General features: G+C 46.3%; 2 protein-coding genes across 2 annotated transcripts in view; one reads left to right on the forward strand and one right to left on the reverse strand.

The window, feature by feature from the left end:
- The window catches only part of cdh23 (cadherin-related 23), a 674,096-nt gene that overhangs the window by 138,936 nt on the left and 515,041 nt on the right, over positions 1 to 20,119 (reverse strand). The gene's annotated exons all lie outside the window — the stretch shown is intronic.
- vsir (V-set immunoregulatory receptor) overlaps positions 1 to 20,119 on the forward strand; it is a 59,714-nt gene that overhangs the window by 26,712 nt on the left and 12,883 nt on the right. The window contains exons 2-3 of the mRNA XM_060854312.1: positions 12,189 to 12,596; positions 14,974 to 15,042. Coding sequence (XP_060710295.1) covers positions 12,189 to 12,596; positions 14,974 to 15,042 — 477 coding nt within the window. The remainder of the gene's footprint in view (positions 1 to 12,188; positions 12,597 to 14,973; positions 15,043 to 20,119) is intronic.

Here is a 20,119-nt window from a genome sequence, read left to right on the forward strand (position 1 = left end):
CTCAGGAATTTTCCACACACTTCACATTCCAGGAAAGCCCCCAAGTCCAGTGGCTGCAATTTTGTTTGGACAAACGAGGCACGATCACACCGATGGACACCTTTTCAGTGGCGATGGTTAAAGAAGGAATGCCACACTTGGGAGAATACCGCCGTGGGGACTTCACTGTGACCACTCTCATGGGGAGAATAATTTTTCAAACATTCATCTGTGGGAGGTGGGCATTGCTGGAAAGGCCAGCATTTGATGCCTGCCCCTAATCGCCCTTGAACTGAGTGGCTCGAGAGACCATTTGGCAGGGCAGTTAAGATTCACATGTCGGCCAGGTAGGGCAGATTTCCTTCAAGGAGATTAGCAAACCAGCTGGGCTTTCTACCGTCAGTGACAGTCTCCATGACTGAAACCAGCTTTAAATTCCAGATTTCTGTTCATCGATGGAAGCTCACAAGCTGCTACAGTGGGATCTGAACCCATGACTGAGAGCACAGGCCTCTGGATTATTCCCCCAGTGGCATTGTCAGCTGTGCAGAATCACGGAACTGTTATGGAGCAAAAAGTGGCCATTCAGCCCATCATTCCTGCAACACTCCCATTACCTAATGCCAGTCTCCTGTCTTTTCCCCATATTCCTGCTCCCCATTTCTATCCAAATAACCATCCAATTCCCCTCTTGAATTCCTCAATTAACCGAGGCTTTGCATTCCAGACTTGAATGGTGTAGATGCCAGCATCTGCTCCAAAATGCCCTAATAATTGTGCCGGCATGGTGACTCAGTGGTTAGCGCTGCTGTCTCACAGCGCCAGGGGCCCGGGTTCGATTCCTGCCTCAGGTCACTGTCTGTGTAGAGTTTGCATATTGTCCCCATGTCTGCGTGGGTTTGTTCGGGTGCTCCAGTTTCCTCCCATAGCCAAATGATGTGCAGGTTTGGGTGGGTTGGCTGGACTGAATTGCCCATAGTGTAGGTTATTAGTTAGGGGTAAATGTAGGAGAATGGGTCTGGGTGGGTTACTCTTCAGAGGGTCGGTGTGGACTTGTTGGGCCGAATGGCCTGTTTCCACACTGTAGGGAATCTAATCTAATCAATTGCACTGTTGTGCAATACTGCATTACACTCTCTCTCTCTCCCCCAACCCTGGTGTCTTGCAGCAAGGTCTGAAAATGTGAATTTAATAAAATATTGGCAGCAGAAATGTATTGGATGTAGCAATTCAGACCGGCCCTTTACTTCACAAGCTGAGATAAACAGCTTGCAGAAACTGTGACTCTGGGATTAAGTTACATACGACACCATTCTTTGTTTATTTTACTTCTCCCGTTAGCTCCCAAGTGTGAGACGGGCAGGACACATTGAGCATTTACTGAGTGGGAGGACAAACAGGTTCCTTTCACTGTTCTGTTTAGTTGTGGATCTAATGCAGTGTCCATGGGAATCTTAAAAATTAATTGTCATTTGTGAACTAGCTGCTGAAGATTAATGAGCGAGCTCACGAATACAGACAGCCTGGCGATAAAGGAAGGGAAACCTCATAATTGGTCCATTCAGGTTACCATATACCTCTGGCATAGGTGCATATTTAACTCAAACCCCATGGCCCAAAGGCAGGGACAATACAACAAGAACCCTGCCTGGGCCTGAGGTGTTGGTAACCCAGTTGGGAAACAGATGCTTAAGTGGCTGCAAATTGATATTTTTTGGGTCTTAACTGACACTAGGGTAGAATCACAGAATCCTGACAGTGTGAAAGCAGGCCATTCAGTCCATCCAGTCCACAGCAACCCTACAAACAGCATCCCAACCAGACTCACTCTTTCCCTGGAGCCCTTCATTTCCCATGGCCAAGCCATGCCTTGACCTGTCTGACCTGCTGCGCTTTTCCAGCAACACATTTTCAGCCATGGCCAATCCACCTGACCTGCACATCTTCGGACTGTGGGAGGAAACCGGAGCACCCGGAGGAAACCCACGCAGACACCGGGAGAACGTGCAAACTCCACACTGACAGTCGCCCAAAGGTGGAATTGAACATGGGTCCCTGGGGCCACCGTCCTGTCCAGAACACAATTCAGACGGAGTTGGAAGTCAGAGGGCTTCTGGTCCACCACCATTCCAGCTCCAAAGCTCCTTCCTGCCTCAGAGTTGAGCTCACCTCTAAACTGGTCTCGTGTGCCGATGCACTGAGTTTCATAGGTGGAACTTACTGCTGCACACAAAGCTGGGAGTTCCACACAGCTGGAAAGAAAATCAGGAAGCACGTTGCTCAGGGTCCATCCTCTCAGGTGCAAAGATTCCATCCTGGACCAAGGAAGGTGCATTGGGTGTGGCCGATCTACAAATCCTACAGCAGGTGGTAAGAGCAGGACAGCTCAGCCAGCACTGTGCGCTAGGGGCAAGGCAGCAGACCCCTCGCTATTAAAAGACTCCACACACAAGAGAAGAGCTGGAAGCGTCACTATTGGTGTAAGAAAACATCTCGTTCCCTAATGTCCTTTAGAGAAAGAAGTCTACCACCCGTATGCAGTCTCCACATGTGACCCCAGACCCACAGCAATGTGGTTGACTCTTAACTGACCTCTTAGATGGTCCTGAGGAAGGGCTCATGCCCGAAACGTCGATTCTCCTGCTCTTTGGATGCTGCCTGACCTGCTGCGCTTTTCCAGCAACACATTTTCAGCTCTCAGATGGTCCCAGCAAGCTACTCAGGTCTAGGGCCAATTAGGGATGTGAAAGAAATGCTGGTGCAGCCAGCAACACCCACAACCCAGGAATGAGTAAGTTCCCACTTCTAGGGCCTATGAAAGGAAGGTGGGGATATATTTTGAAACCGGTTATGGGAGCAAGCTGTTAGCCAATGATGAATCAGATAGATGGGGGAGTGGTACAGACAGCACACCCCTCCATCAACACTATGTAGTTGATGAGGGAATGAAATGTGGAAATACTGTACCATCATCAGGACAACTGTATTTACTTGACACGAGCCAACTCCAAACAGTGGTAATTATTGCTGGGGTTAGCAAGGTCATTCACCAGAGCTCACAAAGGAATGAGGGCCGATCTCCCAGTGGGCTGGGAGAAGGGTTTCACAGCAGAAATGGTTGAGGAACAACATGGGGGCAGCACAGTGGCCCAGCGGTTAGCATTGCTGCCTCACAGTTCCAGAGACCCGGGTTCGATTCCCAACTTGGGCAACTGTCCGGGTGGAGTTTGCACGTTCTCCCCGCGTCTGCGTGGGTTTCTTCTGGGTGCTCCGGTTTCCTCCCACAGTCCAAAGATGTGCAGATTAGGTGAATTGGCCATGCTAAATTCCCCGTAGTGTTAGGTGAGGGGGTAAATATAGGGGAATGGGTCTGGGAGGGTTGCTCTTCGGAGGGTCGGTGTGGACTTGTTGGGCCAAAGGGCCTGTTTCTACACAGTAAGTAAGTCATCTAATCTAATCTAATGTGCAGGTCAGGTGAATTGTCCATAGTGTTAGGTGAATCAGGCATGGGTAAATGTAAGGGAATGGGTGGGTTGCTGTTCAGAGGGTTGGTGTGGACTTGTTGGGCTGAAGGGCCTGTTTCCACACCGTATGGAATCTAATCTAATCAGATAGAGTCACACAGCACAGGAACAGAGCCTTTGGTCCAATCAGTCCATGCTGACCATAATCCCAAACTAAACCAGCCCCACTTGCCTGCGCTTGCCCCATATCCATCCAAACCTTTCTGTAATAAAGTTACCCTGACGTCTTTTTAAAATCTGTCTCTACTCATGTTAAAAGTATGTCCCCAGTCTTGAAGTCCCCCACCCCAGGAAAAAGACAGCTGTCATTCACCCTATCCATGCCCCTCACGATCTTATAAACATCAACCTACTGTGCTTCAAGGAAAAGAGTCCCAGTCTATCCAGCCTCTCCTTATAACTCAAACCCCCCCCCCCCCAATCCCTGCTACATCCTGATAAATCTTTTCAGAACCCTCACCAGCTTAATAATATCCTCCCTGCCACAGGGTGACCATGTTTAAGAAATTGGTTAAAGTCTCATATCTAAGATATATCGCAGAGAGGAAGAAGGATGCTAGGAAGTGCATAAGCCAATCATGGTTAACCAGGGAAGTTAAAGATAGTATCAAATTGAAAGAAAACAAAAATGTGGCAAAGGTTAGTGGTAAACCGGAGGATTGGGTAAATTTTAAAATGCAACAAAAGAGGGAAAAAAAATAAATGTTGAGGGTAAATTTGCAAGTAATATCGAGACTGAGCTTCTTTAATGGGCGGTACGGTGGCACAGTGGTTAGCACTGCTGCCTCACAGCGCCAGAGACCCGGGTTCAATTCCCGACTCAGGCGACTGACTGTGTGGAGTTTGCACGTTCTCCCCGTGTCTGCGTGGGTTTCCTCCGGGTGCTCCGGTTTCCTCCCACATTCCAAAGATGTGCGGGTCAGGTGAATTGGCCATGCTAAATTGTCCGTAATGTTAGGTAGGGGGTAAATGTAGGGGTATGGGTGGGTTACGCTTCGGCGGGTCGGTGTGGACTTGCGGACTCGCTGTATGTAATCTAGTCTAATCTTAAATACATAATAGGGCACTAATCAGAATAGTAATTGGAACAATGTGAACCCACCGAGAATAATGTCAATCAAATATTCGAAACAGTACAGGTGCGGTCCTTTCGGCCCATCAAGTCTGTGATACCAAAAACACACTGCTACCTAAAACAATCCCACTTTCCCACTGCCACACCCATAACCTGGAATGACATTTTGAGTGTTCATCCAAGTACTTGTTAAATGTGAACAGTCTTGAGCCCCTTATCTAAAGGGAAGATATATACATGTACCGGCACAGGAGATAGCCCAGAGGAGGTACAGTAGGTTGATTTTGGACATGGAGGGATTTTCTGATAAGAGAGGTTGTGTATTGGAAGAATATGAGGTGACCTTATTGAAACATATAGGATTCTTAGGGACAAAAACGGAAATTGCTGGAAAAACTGAGCAGGTTTGGCAGCATCTGTGGAGGGAAATCAGAGTTAACGTTTCGGGTGAAGTGACCCTTCGTCAGAATGATTCAACAACCTAATAATGCTGAGCAATTTCTGTTTTTGTTTCTGATTTATAGCATCCACAGTTCTTTTGATTTTTATTTAATATTCTTGGGGGACTTGACAAGGTAGATAGGGAAAGGTGATTTTCTCCTTGTGGAAGAGTCTAGGAGAAGGAGAGGGGTTAATCTCTGAGTAAGGAGTAACCCATTTCCAGCAGAGATGAAGAGCAATTTTTTTCTCTCAGGGTAATGACGTGGAAATGTTTCTACCATAGAAGGCTATGGAGGTTGTGTTTTTAATTATGTTCAAGGCTGAGGTACATGTTTAATCAGTAGCGGGATCAGGGTTGTGGTGAAAAGACAGGGAAGTGGAGTTGAGGCTTAACAGATCGGCCATGATCTCAATGAATGGCAAAGCAGATGGGCTGAATGGCCTGATTCTGCTCCCGCATTTTTAGATCTTATCACAGATCCAAGATAACTGACTGACAAAAGAGCCAGAGACAGCACTGACCAATTGGGCCGAATGGCCTTTTCCTATGCTATGCATTTTATCATGTCTGTTTTTTTTTAATCTTACACACTGAGCTGTGATCTACAATGTGCTGACTGAAAAGGTGGAGGTACCAGGCTCAATACTAAATTGCAAAAGAGAAGTGGACAGCATGGTGGCTCAGTGGTTAGCATTGCTGCCTCACGGTGTCAGGGACCCAGATTCAATCCCACCCTCGGGCAACTGTCAATGAGGAGTTTGCACATTCTCTCTGTGTATGTTTCCTCCAGGTGCCCCGGCTTCCTCCCACAGTCCAAAATGTGTAGGTTAGGTGGATTGGTCATGCTAAACTGCCCAGAGTATGTGCAGGCTAGGCCGGTTGGCCATGGGAAATGCAGGGTTCCAGGGATAGGGTGGGATACCCATTGGAGGGTCGGTGTGGACTTGATGGGCTGAATAGCCTGCTTCCACCTTATAGGGATACTATGAAAACATTTGAAGAAAATAATGCTTGCACAGGGCTACAAAGAAAGTGCAGGATAGTGGGGTTAACTGGACCATGGAAGGGAATGGCCTATTCCAGTGCTCTATCGTTACTACATGCACTCCAACTTTATATTCGCTTGCTGATCTGTGGTCCCAATAATTAACTGCACCAGAAAGCTTCTTTCCAACCCTGATTTTATCCTGAGATAACAAAGGGCCACATGAAATGATTACCACCATGAGCCAGTCCTCAGGAACTCCCTGTGCAAATAACAATAAAGCTTGGAGTCCATCAGATTTGCGAGGGATGGGGATACAATGTTCAGCGGACCAGTGCCAAGCCAATGTGTGAAATGTATTAACAAGCAAAAGAAGAAAGCAGCCATTTCCTTCTCCTGATCACAAGCCAAGAATTTACGAGCATCTGCCAACCTACAGATGACTCTCCCACCCCCCCACCCCCTCCAACAGCTAATAAATGCAGGTCATGGTCTTTTGAAATCAATTGAAATTTATACCAAACAGTTTCTTGGCTGAACATCACATACACTTCATGCAGCACAATGCCCTGGTTATAAATAGACCATCATCTGTTTGATCATTTAACTTAGCCTCTCGCGGCTCATACTTCCTAAGCAGAACCTCTTTCTTCATCCTCCCTATATCTTTGCATCCCATCCAGACCCACCCCCTATCCTATCCCTGTAACTCTGCATTTCCCACAGCTAATTCACCTAAACTGCATGTTCCTGGACACTATGGGCAGTTTAGCATGACCAATCTACCTAACCCGCGCATCTTTGGACTGTGGGAGGAAACCAACGCAGACACAGGGAGAATGTGCAAACTCCACACAGACAGTTGCCTGAAGGTGGGATTGAATCCGGGTTCCTGATGCTGAGGCGCAGAGCTAACCACTGTGTCGTTTTTAATACTTTAAAAAAATTCCCACTGGTCTTTAGTATTTTTAATCACCTATTTATCTTTAATCTGAAACAATTTAAAATAGGGTTTCAAATCATCAGTTTCTTAGCAGACAGTTGAACTTATGGGTTTTCCTGTGATGTCACACTGTTTCTTCATTCTATTTACGACACGCTCTTTCCCCTCAGCTCCTTCCCCCTGGCTCCCACTGCTAACTGCACTCGATGCTGAAAGTATCGGACCCTTATTAAATACTCTCTGCTTCTGCCTCAGCTGTTTCAGACCTGTTTTGCATGGCAAGTCAGACGCTTAAGATGACGGTCTGACAGCCTGTCTGCTGCGATATAGCCTGAATTGCAATAATAGTGTATTTCACATGAACTTGAACAGGTTGCATAGAGTTCTAGAATATGAAAACAAATCATTCAGTTCAACCAATCCATATTGAACATAATCCCAAACTAAACTAGTCCCACCTGCCTGCTCCTGGCCCATATCCCTCCAAACCCTTGCTATTCATGAACTTATCTAAATGTCTTTTAAATGTCGCAATTGCGCCCACGTCCACCACATCCTCAGGAAATTTATTCCACATGCAAACCATCCTCTGTGTAAATAAAAATTGCCCCTCGGGTCCTTTTTCAATCTCTCTTCTCTCATCTTCAAAATGTGCACCCCAGTCCTGAAATCCTAGGGGAAATACAACTACGATTAACCCTATCAATACCTCCCATGATTTTATAAATGTCTATAAGGTCGCCTCTCAACCTCCTATGCTCCAGTGAAAGAAGTCCCAGCCTAACCAGCCTTTCTTTATAACTCAAACCTTTCACACCCGGCAACATCCTGATAAATCTCTTCTGAACCCTCTCCAATTTAATAACATCCGTCCTATAACAGGGCAACTAGAACTGGACACAGTACTCTAGAAGAGGCCTCACCAATGTCCTGTACAACCTCAGCATGACTTCACAACTCCTATAAGGATTCAGCAATGAAGGCAAGCTTGCTAAACTTGTTAACCACCCTGTCTATAAATGACATGAACTTCAAAGAATTATATACCCGAACCTTTAAATCCCTCTGTCCTACAGCACTACCCAATATTGGGATGTCATGTTGTAGCAGTACAGGGCTGTGGTTAAGATCACTATTAAACACTGTGTACAATTCCAATTGCCCTTCTATAGGAAAGATGTGGTCAAACTTGAAAGAGTGCAGAAAAGATTTACAAGCATACTGGTGGGACTGAAGGGTTTGAGCTATAGGGAGAGGCTGGGGCTGTTTTCCCTGGAGCATCGGAAGCTGAGGGGTGACCTTATAGAGGTTTATAAAATTATGAAGGGCATGGATAGGATAAATAGACAAGATCTTTTCCCTAGTGTGGGAGAATTTCACTGGAACATAGGAGGTCGAGAGGCGACCTTATAGATGTTTATAAAATCACGGGAGGTATCGATAGAGTTAATCGTAGTTGTCTTTTCCCTAGTGTGGGAAAACTAGCGGGCATAGATTCAAAGTGCGAGGGGAAAGATATAAAAGGCACCTAAGGGACAACTCTTTTTCACGCAGAGGGTGGTGCATGTATGGGACAATCTGCCAGAGGAAGTTGTGGAAGATAGTACAATTACAACATTACATCTGGATGGGCACATGAATAACAAGAGTTTAGAGGGATATGGACCAATTCCTAGCAAATGGGATTAGGTCAGATTGGGATGTCGGGTTTGCACGGACAAGCTGGACTGAAGGGTCTGTTTCCATGCTGTATGACTCTATGAGGTAATCGGTAGTTCACAGAGAAACTGGAATGTTTGAATTTCTCCTCTTCTATTGTGTCCCAATGAAATAACAAGGTGAATTCAGCAAAACCAAATGACTCGTTAAATGGGCAAAAGAACTAAGCACTTTGACTGGAATAATATAGAATTTACTATATGGGGAAAATCTTTGGAAATATGAAGCACAAAGGGTCTTGGGACTTCTAGTTCTGGATTTGGGTCTGGAGACAGGTTCAGTTGGCAGTTAGGAAGGCAAATACAATGTTAGCATTCATTTTGAGAAGGCTAGACTACAAGAGCAGAGATGTACTGCTGAGATTGTATCAGGCTCTGGTCAGACTGCATTTGGCATATTGAGCAGTTTTGGGCTCTGCGTCTATGGCATGATGTGCTGGCTTCGAAGGAGGTCCAGAGGAGGTTTATAAGAATGATCCTGGGATTGAAGTGCTTGTCATATGAGGAACAGTTGAGGATTCTGGGTCTGTAATCGATGAAGTTGAGAAGGGTGCCGAGGGGATTTCATTGAAACAGAGAGACCTGAATTGAGTGAATGTGGAGAAGATGTTTCCAACAGTAGGAGAGAGTAGGACTGAAGCACAGCCTCAGAGCGAAGGGACGACCATTTAGAACTGAGATGAGGAGGGTTTTTTTTCGCCAGAGGGTGGTGACTCTGTGGAAGTCATTATCACAGAGGGCTGTGGAAGCCAAATCACTGAATGTATTTAAGACAGAGGTAGATATATTCTTGATTAGCAAGGGGCAGGTGAATGGGCTTGAGAAACATATCAGCTGTGATCGAGTGATGGGCTGAATGGCCTGATCTGCTTCTATATCTTATGGTTTAAGCAAAGACAAGTGAATGCCAACTTGGAGGATTTTCTACAGAAGGACTTCATTTTTCTATTCTCATCAGGACTCAAGAAACTCAATGTGTCACTCTTCCCAGGAAGAGGCTGATTAAAGCAGGTCAGGTGTTTTGAAGATGAAAACATGGACAAGTGAGCTCAGTTTCATTGCTAGGCCTCTCCTGTCAGATGTACTCTGAGAAAGAGCAGGTGAGTTATCTCCAAGATCACGTGCAGTACCTGCCTCTCAGCCTATGTCATGGGATCTTGCTGTGCAGCTGTCAGGTTACCCTCCTCCCAGCAATGGCGAAGAATGGAATTTGCTGTAACGCTTTTGGCACATGCTGAAATTTGGAAAGGGTGGTGTACTGATCACCATTCTATATTTCAAACAAAACCAGGCAAAGCCCCATTTGTGAGGTATTGCAGATGGGAGGACATTTGGAGATGGGGCTAGAGGTTAAAGTCTGATTCTCTCTTCACATGGGAGCCTCACTTCACTGAGAATTCTGTAAGACCTACCTGCCTATAGCATCATAACTCTACAGATAGAAGCTGTTCAATCCATTGAATCTGCATCAACCCTCCAAAGACCATTCCACCCTATCCTATATCTGTAACCCTGCATTTCCCATGGCTAACCCACCCAGCCTACACATCACTGGCAAGTTAGCATGGCCAATCCACCCAACCTGCCTTTCTTTGGCCTGTGAGAAACCCACGCAGACACAGAGAGAATGTGCAAATTCCACACAGACAGTCACCTGAGGCTGGAATCGAACCTAGATCCCTGCTGCCATGAGGCAGCAGTGCTAACCACTGAGCCACCGTGCCACCCAACCTTGGAGGGTGCCGTGAGGACGTGGTGATCAAAGATTGGTTGGAGGCTGCGGTCATAGGCATCACTCTAAGATGGCAAATGAACAGTTGGAGTGACGCAGCGTGCACTGGTCTCTCATCACCTTTGCCTCTGACCTCTGACTCAGTGTGTCTTGGGTTCAATAGCCAGTCCCTGGAGACCTGGGGACAATAACCTCAGTTGACACTTCCCACTCAGCACTGAGGGCTGTACCACCCTGTCAGAGGTGCTATCTTTTAGTTAAGTCAAATCAAACCAGGGCCTGGTCTTCTGCTTTTAAAGGATATACAGCTCCCCCAGCCTGCTTCAAGCACAGGAGTGGAGCTATCGACAATCTCCTGACCAATAATTATCTCTCAATAAATGTCATTACAGCCGTGCAGTTTATGGGAGCTTGCTATGTACAAATTGATACCTGAGTTCCCTTCACTAGATTGGTGACCATGTTTATAAAGTACTTAATTGGCTAACAAGTGCTTTGGGCTGTCCAGAGGTTGTGAAAGGTGCTGTATCAATGCAAGACTTTCCATACCTACTCCTGGTAAGCACATCTGGTATTAACATTTTGACACAAATTGAATCAAGATGGAAATTGCCGGAAAAAAAATATGCCGGAGCCCAAACACACCACAACAACTCCCAATGAAACAGGCTGCACCTCTAATTCTTTCAGGGAATTTGGGCATTGCTGGCTGGGTCAGCATTTATTGCTGGTCTCTACACGCCCTCCAGAAGGTGATAGTAAACTATCTCCTTGTACTGCTGCATTCCGTGTGCTGTAGGTTGACTCACAATGCTTTTAGGGAGGGAATTCCAGATTCTGACCCAGCGACAGTGAGGGAATGGTAATATATTTGAATGGAATTGAATTTATGGTAAGTGGCTTGGAGGGGAACTTGCAGGTGGTGGGTGGGTCTGCTGCACTTGTCCTTCTAGATGGAAGCGGTTATGGGTTTGAAAAGTGCTGTGTACGGAGGTTTGGTGAATAAAGTCTGGTTGAAGATTTGTAGCTCGGGTGTCCGTTGTTGTGGTTCTGTTCGCCGAGCTGGAAGTTTTTGCTGCAAACGTTTCGTTCCCTGGCTAGGGAACATCATCAGTGCTATTGGAGCCTCCTGTGAAGCGCTGCTTTGATGTTTCTTCCGGTATTTATAGTGGTTTGTTCTTGCCGCTTCCGGGTGTCAGTTTCAGCTGTAGTAGTTTGTATGTGGGGTCCAGGTCGATGTGTCTGTTGATGGATGTTCTTGCCGCTTCCGGGTGTCAGTTTCAGCTGTAGTGGTTTGTATATGGGGTCCAGGTCCATGTGTGGTCCTAGCCAGGGAACGAAACGTTTGCAGCAAAAACTTCCAGCTCGGCGAACAGAACCACAACAGGTTTGGTGAACTTCTGCAGTGTGTCTTGTAGATTGTACGCACTGCTGCTACTGAGTGTCCGTGGTGGAGGGAGTGGATGTGGTGCCAATTGAGTGGGGGCTGCTTTATCCTGGATAGTGTCAAGCTTGTTGGGTGTTGTTGGAGCTGCCCCCACCCAGGCAAGTGGGGAGTGTTCCAACACACCCCTGACTTGTGCCTTGCAGATGGTGGACAGGCTTTGGAGAGTCAGGAGGTGAGTTACTCGCTACAAGATTGCTAACCTCTGACCTGCTGTTGTAGCCCCAGTATATAAATGGTGAGTCCAGTTCATCTGGTTGTAACCCCCAGGATGTTGACTTGGGGGTGGGATTCAGGATTACCATTAAATTGGCAGAATTTGATGCATGCCTTTTTCTCTCTGCAGCTCAGGCCACAGTGCTGAAGGTTTCAAGCAATCACATGGTTTACACATGCCCCGAGGGGATGAATGTCACCTTTAAGTGCAGCCTTTCTGGCCATCTAAAGGACCGGCATGATTTCTTGGCCAAACTTTGGTACTACAGCCGCAGCAAGAACGCCCTGTGCAAGGAGAAGATGCACATCCGTAACACCACGGTCACGTGGGAGAACCACAATCCGAGCAAGGGTCACGGGGTCTACATGAGCTCCAATCACCAGGGCGTGTTCTGGGTCAACCTCAGTAACCTGGTTCCAGATGACGAGGGCGTTTACTGCTGTGTGGTGCATGAACTGCACAGATCACAGCCAAACACACACCACCCGAAAATCGAGCTGACTGTGTATGGCACCATGGAGCTCCAGGTCACCCCAGGTAGGTTTCGGAAGAAAACGATTCTGTCCGGGAATGTGCACAGCCGGCTCGATCCCTGTAACCTGACCTTTGACCCAAGTGCGGGAATTTTCTCTAGGCCAATACTTTTACCTCCAGGGTCTCACACCTTTCTTTGAAAGAAGATGGCCTAGTTATTTGTCCCAAGGCTGACAAGTGGGATCATCCTGTGCACAGGTTGCCTGCTTCGCCTTCTGTTTCATAAGTGTGCAAACTGTCTGCGAAATGTATCATTGCATCTTTCAGTGATTTGAACTGAAAGAGAGTCGGGCAACAACAACAAGTTGCATTTACATAGCCTCTTCTTCACTGAATGAAATGTCCTAAATGATTTCGCAGGATGACTGACAATCAAGATGTAACACTGAGCCACTGGATGGGGTTTTAGTGCAAGTACCAACATTGAGGTCAAGGATTTGGGTGTGTGCCATGCTGACAAGTGCAGAGAGTTGAGACAGAGGCTGACTGACATTTCTCTTAATTTCACAAAATGGCACCTTTCTCAAGGTGAGGTGGTCCCCTGAATTGATCAAAATTCTATCCGTGATTAAGGTTTTACTAATTAAACACCACGATAGTACCCATGAACCAGCTAGTTGGAAATGTTTCACTTGGATTGGTGGCACCATGACTCGGTGGTTAGCACTGCTGCCAGGGACCCGGGTTTGATTATACTCTCAGATGTCTGTCTATGTGGAGTTTGCACGTTCTCCCTGTGACTGTGTGCATTCCCTCTAGATGCTCCACTTTCTTCCCACACTCCAAATGTGTGCAGGTTAGGGCGGATTGGCCAAGCTAAATTGCCCGTTGTGTCCAGGGATGTGTGGGTTAGCCATGGGAGATGCAGCGTTTTAGGGATGGGAAGCTCTTAAAAGGGTTGGCGTGGATGTGCCGAATGGCCAGCCTCCACCCTGGACATAAGTGAGGGCAGATGTGACTGCATGGTTAACTGGAGGGAACCGTAGCCTTAATTTTTGTTAATGATCTCAGCACCAGAAAGGATTTCTGTGTCAGCATGATTCAGGGTCTTGCAGTGATTCAGGGTCTTGCAGTGATTCAGGGTCTGGCAGTGATTCAGGGTCTTGCAGTGATTCAGGAAGGCAGCTAACCACCACCTTTTCCATGCCAACTTGAGATGGCACAATGGTACCCACTTGGTGCCTTCCTGTGACTGAACACAAAAGAACGAGATGTAACGGTATCCTCCACAGCAGCCATCAAAGCTGCGCTCCCTCCACTCAAAGCTGCGCTCCCTCCACTCCCACTGTGCCATCGCAGCTCCTGTAGTGTCTTCCCTGATGTAATGCAGGTCGACTCGCAGACAATGCGATGCTGGAATGGCTACAAGGCTGATCCTTGCTTCAACACAAAGTTTCAGCAAAACTTGAGACCCTTTAGCTCTAGTAGATGATGGAGAGAGGACACGGGGAACATAGGGCACAGCAAAATGTCATTTTTAACCACATGATTGCAGGACAGAGCACACAGACCTAACAGTTGCACCCCCACCCCTAATCTCAGCCAATGTCTGTCTCTCAACAAGCTTCACTAGATCTGATTACAGAGTCATACAGCATGGAAACAGACCTGTCCATGCTGAACCTAATCCCAGCTGCCTGCTCCTGGCCCATATCCATTCAAACTGTTCCTATTCATGTATCCATCCAAATGTATTTTAAATGTTGTAATTGTACTCACATCCACCACATCCTCAGGAAGTTCATTCCACACACAAACCACCTGTAAAATGCTTGCCTCTTACTTTTTAAAAAAAATCTCTCCTATCACCTTAAAAATGTGACCCCTCGTCTTTAATCCCCCATCCTAGGGAAAAGACAATGACCGTTAACTCACGAGGAGTATAGATAGAGTTTATAAACCTCGATAATGTCATCTGTCAACCCCAGCGAGAAAAGTCCCAGCCTTTCTTTGTAACTCAAACCTTCCAGACCTGGTCATTTCTCAGATTATTGTTTGTGGGGTTTCACTGTGCAATAATTGGCTGTATTGCATCACTGGGATTACTGCAGAAAATGCTGAAGGTTAGCTGCAAATTGCTTTGGGGCATTGGGACTATCTGAGACACTTTATAAATGCATGTGCTTATTTCCTTTAAACCGGAAAATGGATAAAACCCACGCCTGATATCAAGGGGTGCACCTCATCCACAGTGTCACCAGGAGCTGGATATTCTGCCAGGTAAGGGAAAGGAGACAAAATATTTGAGAAGGAACACTGAGCTCCATCAGTCAGATGGTCTTCCTCCGTGTATGTGTCTGCTGGTACCAACACCAACTTCACACACTGAATTGTGAAGAAATTGCTGAACTGCTCTTTTTTATATCTTACCCATCCACAGGAAATGGAACTCACGTTGCTAATCAGAAATGTACTTTTCGTGACCGTACCGAAGTATCAGATACAGAAGGTAAGATATTTACTCTCTCATCTTATTTCGGGATTAACTATCCCTTCCCCTACGCTTAGGAATGGGGGCAACCATTTTACTCTTTTTGGCAACAACTCATTTCCACTGTCCAGTTTGGTGGGATTGTCTTTGTGTAGCTCTTTCCTACTTCAGCGAAGCCTTACAATGTGCAAGCAGGCCATTCAGCCCATCGAGTTCACCCATATCTCTGTAACCCTGCATTTCCCATGGCCAATCCACCCTAACCTGCACATCTTTGGACTGTGGGAGGAAACCGGAGCACCCAGAAGAAACCCACGCAGACACTGGGAAGAATGTGCCAACTCCACACAGATAGAAGGTGCCCCGAGGCTGGAATTGAACCTGGGTCCCTGGCGCTGTGAAGCAGCAGTGCTAACCACTGAGCCACCGTGCTGCCCGATTCAGTTGGCTTGCGCAACGTTTTCTCCTCCTGCACGTTCAGTGTGGTCCTCCAAAACCCTTCAGTGATTGTCTTCTCTTTGTCACCTCTGTGCTGGGACTATCTGCAGACATAGGAAAGATAGTGGGCCCCACCAAGACTTACCCTTCCATCAGCTCCCGTAAGCCCTCTCCTAAAACTGTGTTGCCAGGTTACAATCACTGAATCAGAACAGAGGACAGCAGAGAAGGAGTCCTTCCAGCCCCTTGCCAAACTGTTAGATTAGATTACTTACAAGATTAGATTATTTACAGTGTGGAAACAGGCCCTTCGGCCCAACTAGTCCACACCGGCCCACCAAAGCGCAACCCACCCAGACCCATTCCCCTACATTTACCCCTTCACCTAACACTGCGGGCAATTTAACATGGCCAATTCACCTAACCTGCACATTTTGGACTGTGGGAGGAAACCGGAGCACCCAGAGGAAACCCACGCAGACACGAGGCGAATGTGCAAACTCCACACAGTCGCCTGTGTTGAAGAGCAATTCATTGAGTTGCACCCTCCTCCTCTTTCTATCCCATGAATTTTAAATTTCTGTTTCATGTACAGAAGAACCTCGATATCCAGCAGTGAAATAATTGAACTTTGGATCTTCTGGACAAGATCACAAGGTCCCGATGCGTGGCTAACTCTGTTATATGGCATTCGGTTAACTGAACAAAATATTCCCCGCCCGTGTCCTTTAGATAATTGAGTTTCCTCTATATTTATCCCTTCTTTTATTTTAATTTAACCTACTTTTCCTAACCAGCTGCTGCAGAGATGTCATTCCACAGAAGTCAGTCCTCCTGGCCATTGTGCCACATCTGTATCCACCACCTGATCGGCTAATTCATTCCCATTCCTAAACATTTGCTGCAAGAGGAAGTGTTCCTTCCTGTCACCTTTGGTTCTTCAACCTGTTTCCTTCACCCATTGAAAACTGTTTCTCGCTATTTACTGAATCAAAAAATGATTTTAAACAGCTCTGTCAAATCTCCCTATAGCCTTCACTGTTAAAAACAACAGTGTAGTCACAATTGCCTCCAGCTGTTGGTATATTTTAAAATTCATTCTCTTATGTGCGACAGTATGAATGTTAATTTTGTATCTATTATTTACTGTGTGTGTGTGCGTGTTCTGAGCTGACAGCTGTAAGAAGTTAACTGGAGAACTGTAACACTCAGAGAACACATGGACAGTCAATCCTGTCTCGGCACAAGGGTGGGAGTTGTTGGCAAGTTTTTACAGCATAACAATATATAAAAATAGGAGCAAGAATAGGACATGCAGCCTTTTGTGACAGCTCCAGCATTCAAACATAGAACAGTACCACACAGGAACTGGCCCTTCGGCCCACCGTGTCTGTGCTGACCATGATGCTATTCTAGGAGAAAGTGAGGTCTGCAGAAGCTGGAGATCAGAGCTGAAAATGTGTTGCTGGAAAAGCGCAGCAGGTCAGGCAGCATCCAAGGAACAGGAAATTCGACGTTTCGGGCATAAGCCTGAATTCCTGAAGAAGGGCCGATGCCTGAAACGTCGAATTTCCTGTTCCTTGGATGCTGCCTGACATGATGCTATTCTAAGCCAGTATGATCATGGCTGACCATCCAGCTCCGTACCCTGCTCCCATTTACTCCCTTTAGCCTCAAGAACGATATCCAACTCCTTGAATGCATCCAACATTTTGTCCTCAACTGCCTTCTGTGGCATAGAATTCCACAGTCCCTTTGAGTGAAGAAATTCCTCCTCATCTCAGTTGTAAATGGCTTATCCTGTATCCTTCACTGTGACCCCCAATTCTGGAATCCCCAGTAGTCAGGAACATTCTCCCTATGTCACTTGGAATAGTTGAAGTGTTACTGAACAGTCAGTTTTAGGAAGTGAGTCAGAGGAAGGCGGGGGAGGATGGGTGGGGGTGGGGGTGGGGGGAAGGTGTGATTGCTATATTTGGGCTGCTAGTCAGTCAATATTTAGGATGGAGACTTTCTCTGGAAAAGGATGTTGCCGTGGCTAAAGGGTTAGGATGCTGAGTAGTGCAGGAAACCAGTAGGTTCTGCTGAGTGTTGGGGTTAAAGATCAGGAAAGGTCCTGCAATTTTGGAATCTCAGAAGAAGGCTCCAAACCATGACTGGTTCAGTGCAATTGAGAGTGGGGCTGAAGGAAGTCCACAAGTAGTATATGCTTGATGCACGGAGCAAGATTGGAGCTTGGTGAAACCCAGAGGCCATGTTAGTTTGGTGAAATTATCTGTTTGCAATGAAGCTGAAATGGAGTACTGTTCCCAGAATTTAGGGGGAAGCACAGTGAGTAACCAGAACATTGAAGCAGTCTGTGGCTGTGTGGCTTTTGAGGGAGTTCATGAGCTAGCTCTTTGAAAGTGAAGAATCTGGAATCCTTAGAGAGGAGACAGGGTTCTTTGTTATGAGAGTCGGGGATCCACGGTGAGGGAAAAATGCAAGTGATAAGCATACAGTAAATGGCATAATTCTTCAGAGCATTGAGGTACACCAGGATCTTGGGGTACAAGTGAATAGCTTCCAGAAAATGGCAGTACAAGTGGATAGGTTGATGAAGAAGGTGTATGGCATGCTTGACTTCATCAGTCGGGGCAAGGACAGAAGTTGGTAAGTCATGTTGCAGCTGTATAACACATTAGTTAGACCACATTTGGAGTATTTCTGTTGCGTAGTTCTGGCTGACACATGATAGGAAGGATGTGGAGGCTTTGGAGATGGTGCAAAGGAGATTTACTAGGATGGTGCCTGGATTGGAGCATATTAGCTCTAAGGAGAGGTTGGACAAAGTTGGATTGTTTTCATCAGAGCCTGAGTGGTGACCTGATAGAAATATGTGAAATTATGAGAGGCTTGGATAGGGTGGATGATTGGAGTCTTTTTCCGAAGTTGGAAGTGTCAAATACTGGGGGCATAGGTTTAAGGTGAGAGGGGGCAAGATGAAAAGATATTTTTGCACAGAGGGTGGTAGGTGCCTGGAATGTACCGCTGGAGTAGGTGCTAGAAACAGATACAATAGCAATGTTTAAGAGGCACTCTGAGAGACACACGGACAGGCAGGGAATAGAGGGGTATGGGCCATGTGCAGGCAGATGGGATTAGAATGGCATCACGCTCAACACTGACACAGTGGGTTGAGGATCCTGTTTTCTGTTTGATGTTAGTGGTTAATACACTGAAATTGAAAAGGTAGTCTCAGTAATAAGAGGGTGGCATGATGACTCAGGTTAGCACTGCTGCCTCACAGCGCCAGGGACCTGGGTTCGGGTAACTGTCTGTGTGGAGTTTGCACATTCTCCCCATGTCTGTGTGGGTTTCCTCCAGGTACTCCCATTTCCTCCCACAGTCCAAAGATGTGTGGGTTAGGTGAATTGGCCAGGCTAAATTGCCTGTAGTGTTAGGTGCATTCATCAAAGGTAAATGGGTCTGGGTGGATTACTCTTTGGAGGGTCGGCGTGGACTTGTTGAGCTGAAGGGCCTGTTTCCACACTGTAGGGAATCTAATCTAATGAAGATCATGACAAAATCCCTGATTATTGTAAAAAAAATCCATCTGGTTTACTAATGTCCGAGAGGGAAGGAAATCTGCTATCCTTCTCTAGTCTGGCCTACATGTGACTCCAGACCCACAGCAATGTGGCTGATAATTTCACTTCCCAGTTAAATGGTTGGGGATGGGTAAAAAATGCTGGTCTTACCAGTGACACCAATATCCCTTGAACGAATATGTTTAAAAAAACTAGCTGATTTCCTTTCTCAACAAGGCCTCATCTTTTAAAGGAAGATTTCATTCATATTAATTTTCAGACTTTGTGACAGAAACATATTTCCTCTTCTGAAGTGCACAGCCAGTTGGCAGGCTGGCTTTGCTTATGGGCAGTCAGGACTACACCCCACCCCCACCCCCCAGCCATGCAATGATCAGAAAATAAACTTCAGAATAACTCAATGAAACTGAAAACCAATCGTTGGAAACAGAAGCAGATGACAGGTTGTCCTTGACTGTTAACATTTACTCAATGGACAGCACATGTACACGTTAGCTCAGCTGGATGGACAGCTGCGCTGTAATACAGAGTGTCGCCAACAGCGTGGGGTCAATTCCTGCACTGGCTGAGGTTACCCTGAAGCACTCTCCTACATAACCTCTCCCCTTGCCTGAGGTGTGGTGACCCTGAGGTTACACCACCACTCATCTTTCTCTAATGGGAGAGCGGCCGTACGGTTGGGTAAGACTCTGGTGACTTTACCTTACACCAACAAAATCTCTTCTCTTTCAAAGTTAAAAATCACACAACAACAGGTTTAATTGAAAGCACACTAGCTTTCGGAGCGATGCTCCATCAGGTGACAGTGGAGGGCTCAATCCTAACACACAGAATTTATAGCAAAAATTTACAGTGTGATGTAACCGAAATTATACATTGAAAAATTGATTGTCTGTTAAGCCTTTCATCTGCTTGAATACCATGATGGTTTCACTTCTTTCATATGTAAATCACAAAACCTTTTTTTAAGAAGTTGCATTCTCGGGTTAGCTGTTAACAATGGTGATAGTTAGACAATATGTTGAAGGTGTTTGCCCCCTGTGTTCTCTCTCTATGCCATGAGGTTT

Source organism: Hemiscyllium ocellatum, chromosome 43 (genome assembly GCF_020745735.1).
Source record: "Hemiscyllium ocellatum isolate sHemOce1 chromosome 43, sHemOce1.pat.X.cur, whole genome shotgun sequence".
Classification (NCBI taxonomy): domain Eukaryota; kingdom Metazoa; phylum Chordata; class Chondrichthyes; order Orectolobiformes; family Hemiscylliidae; genus Hemiscyllium; species Hemiscyllium ocellatum.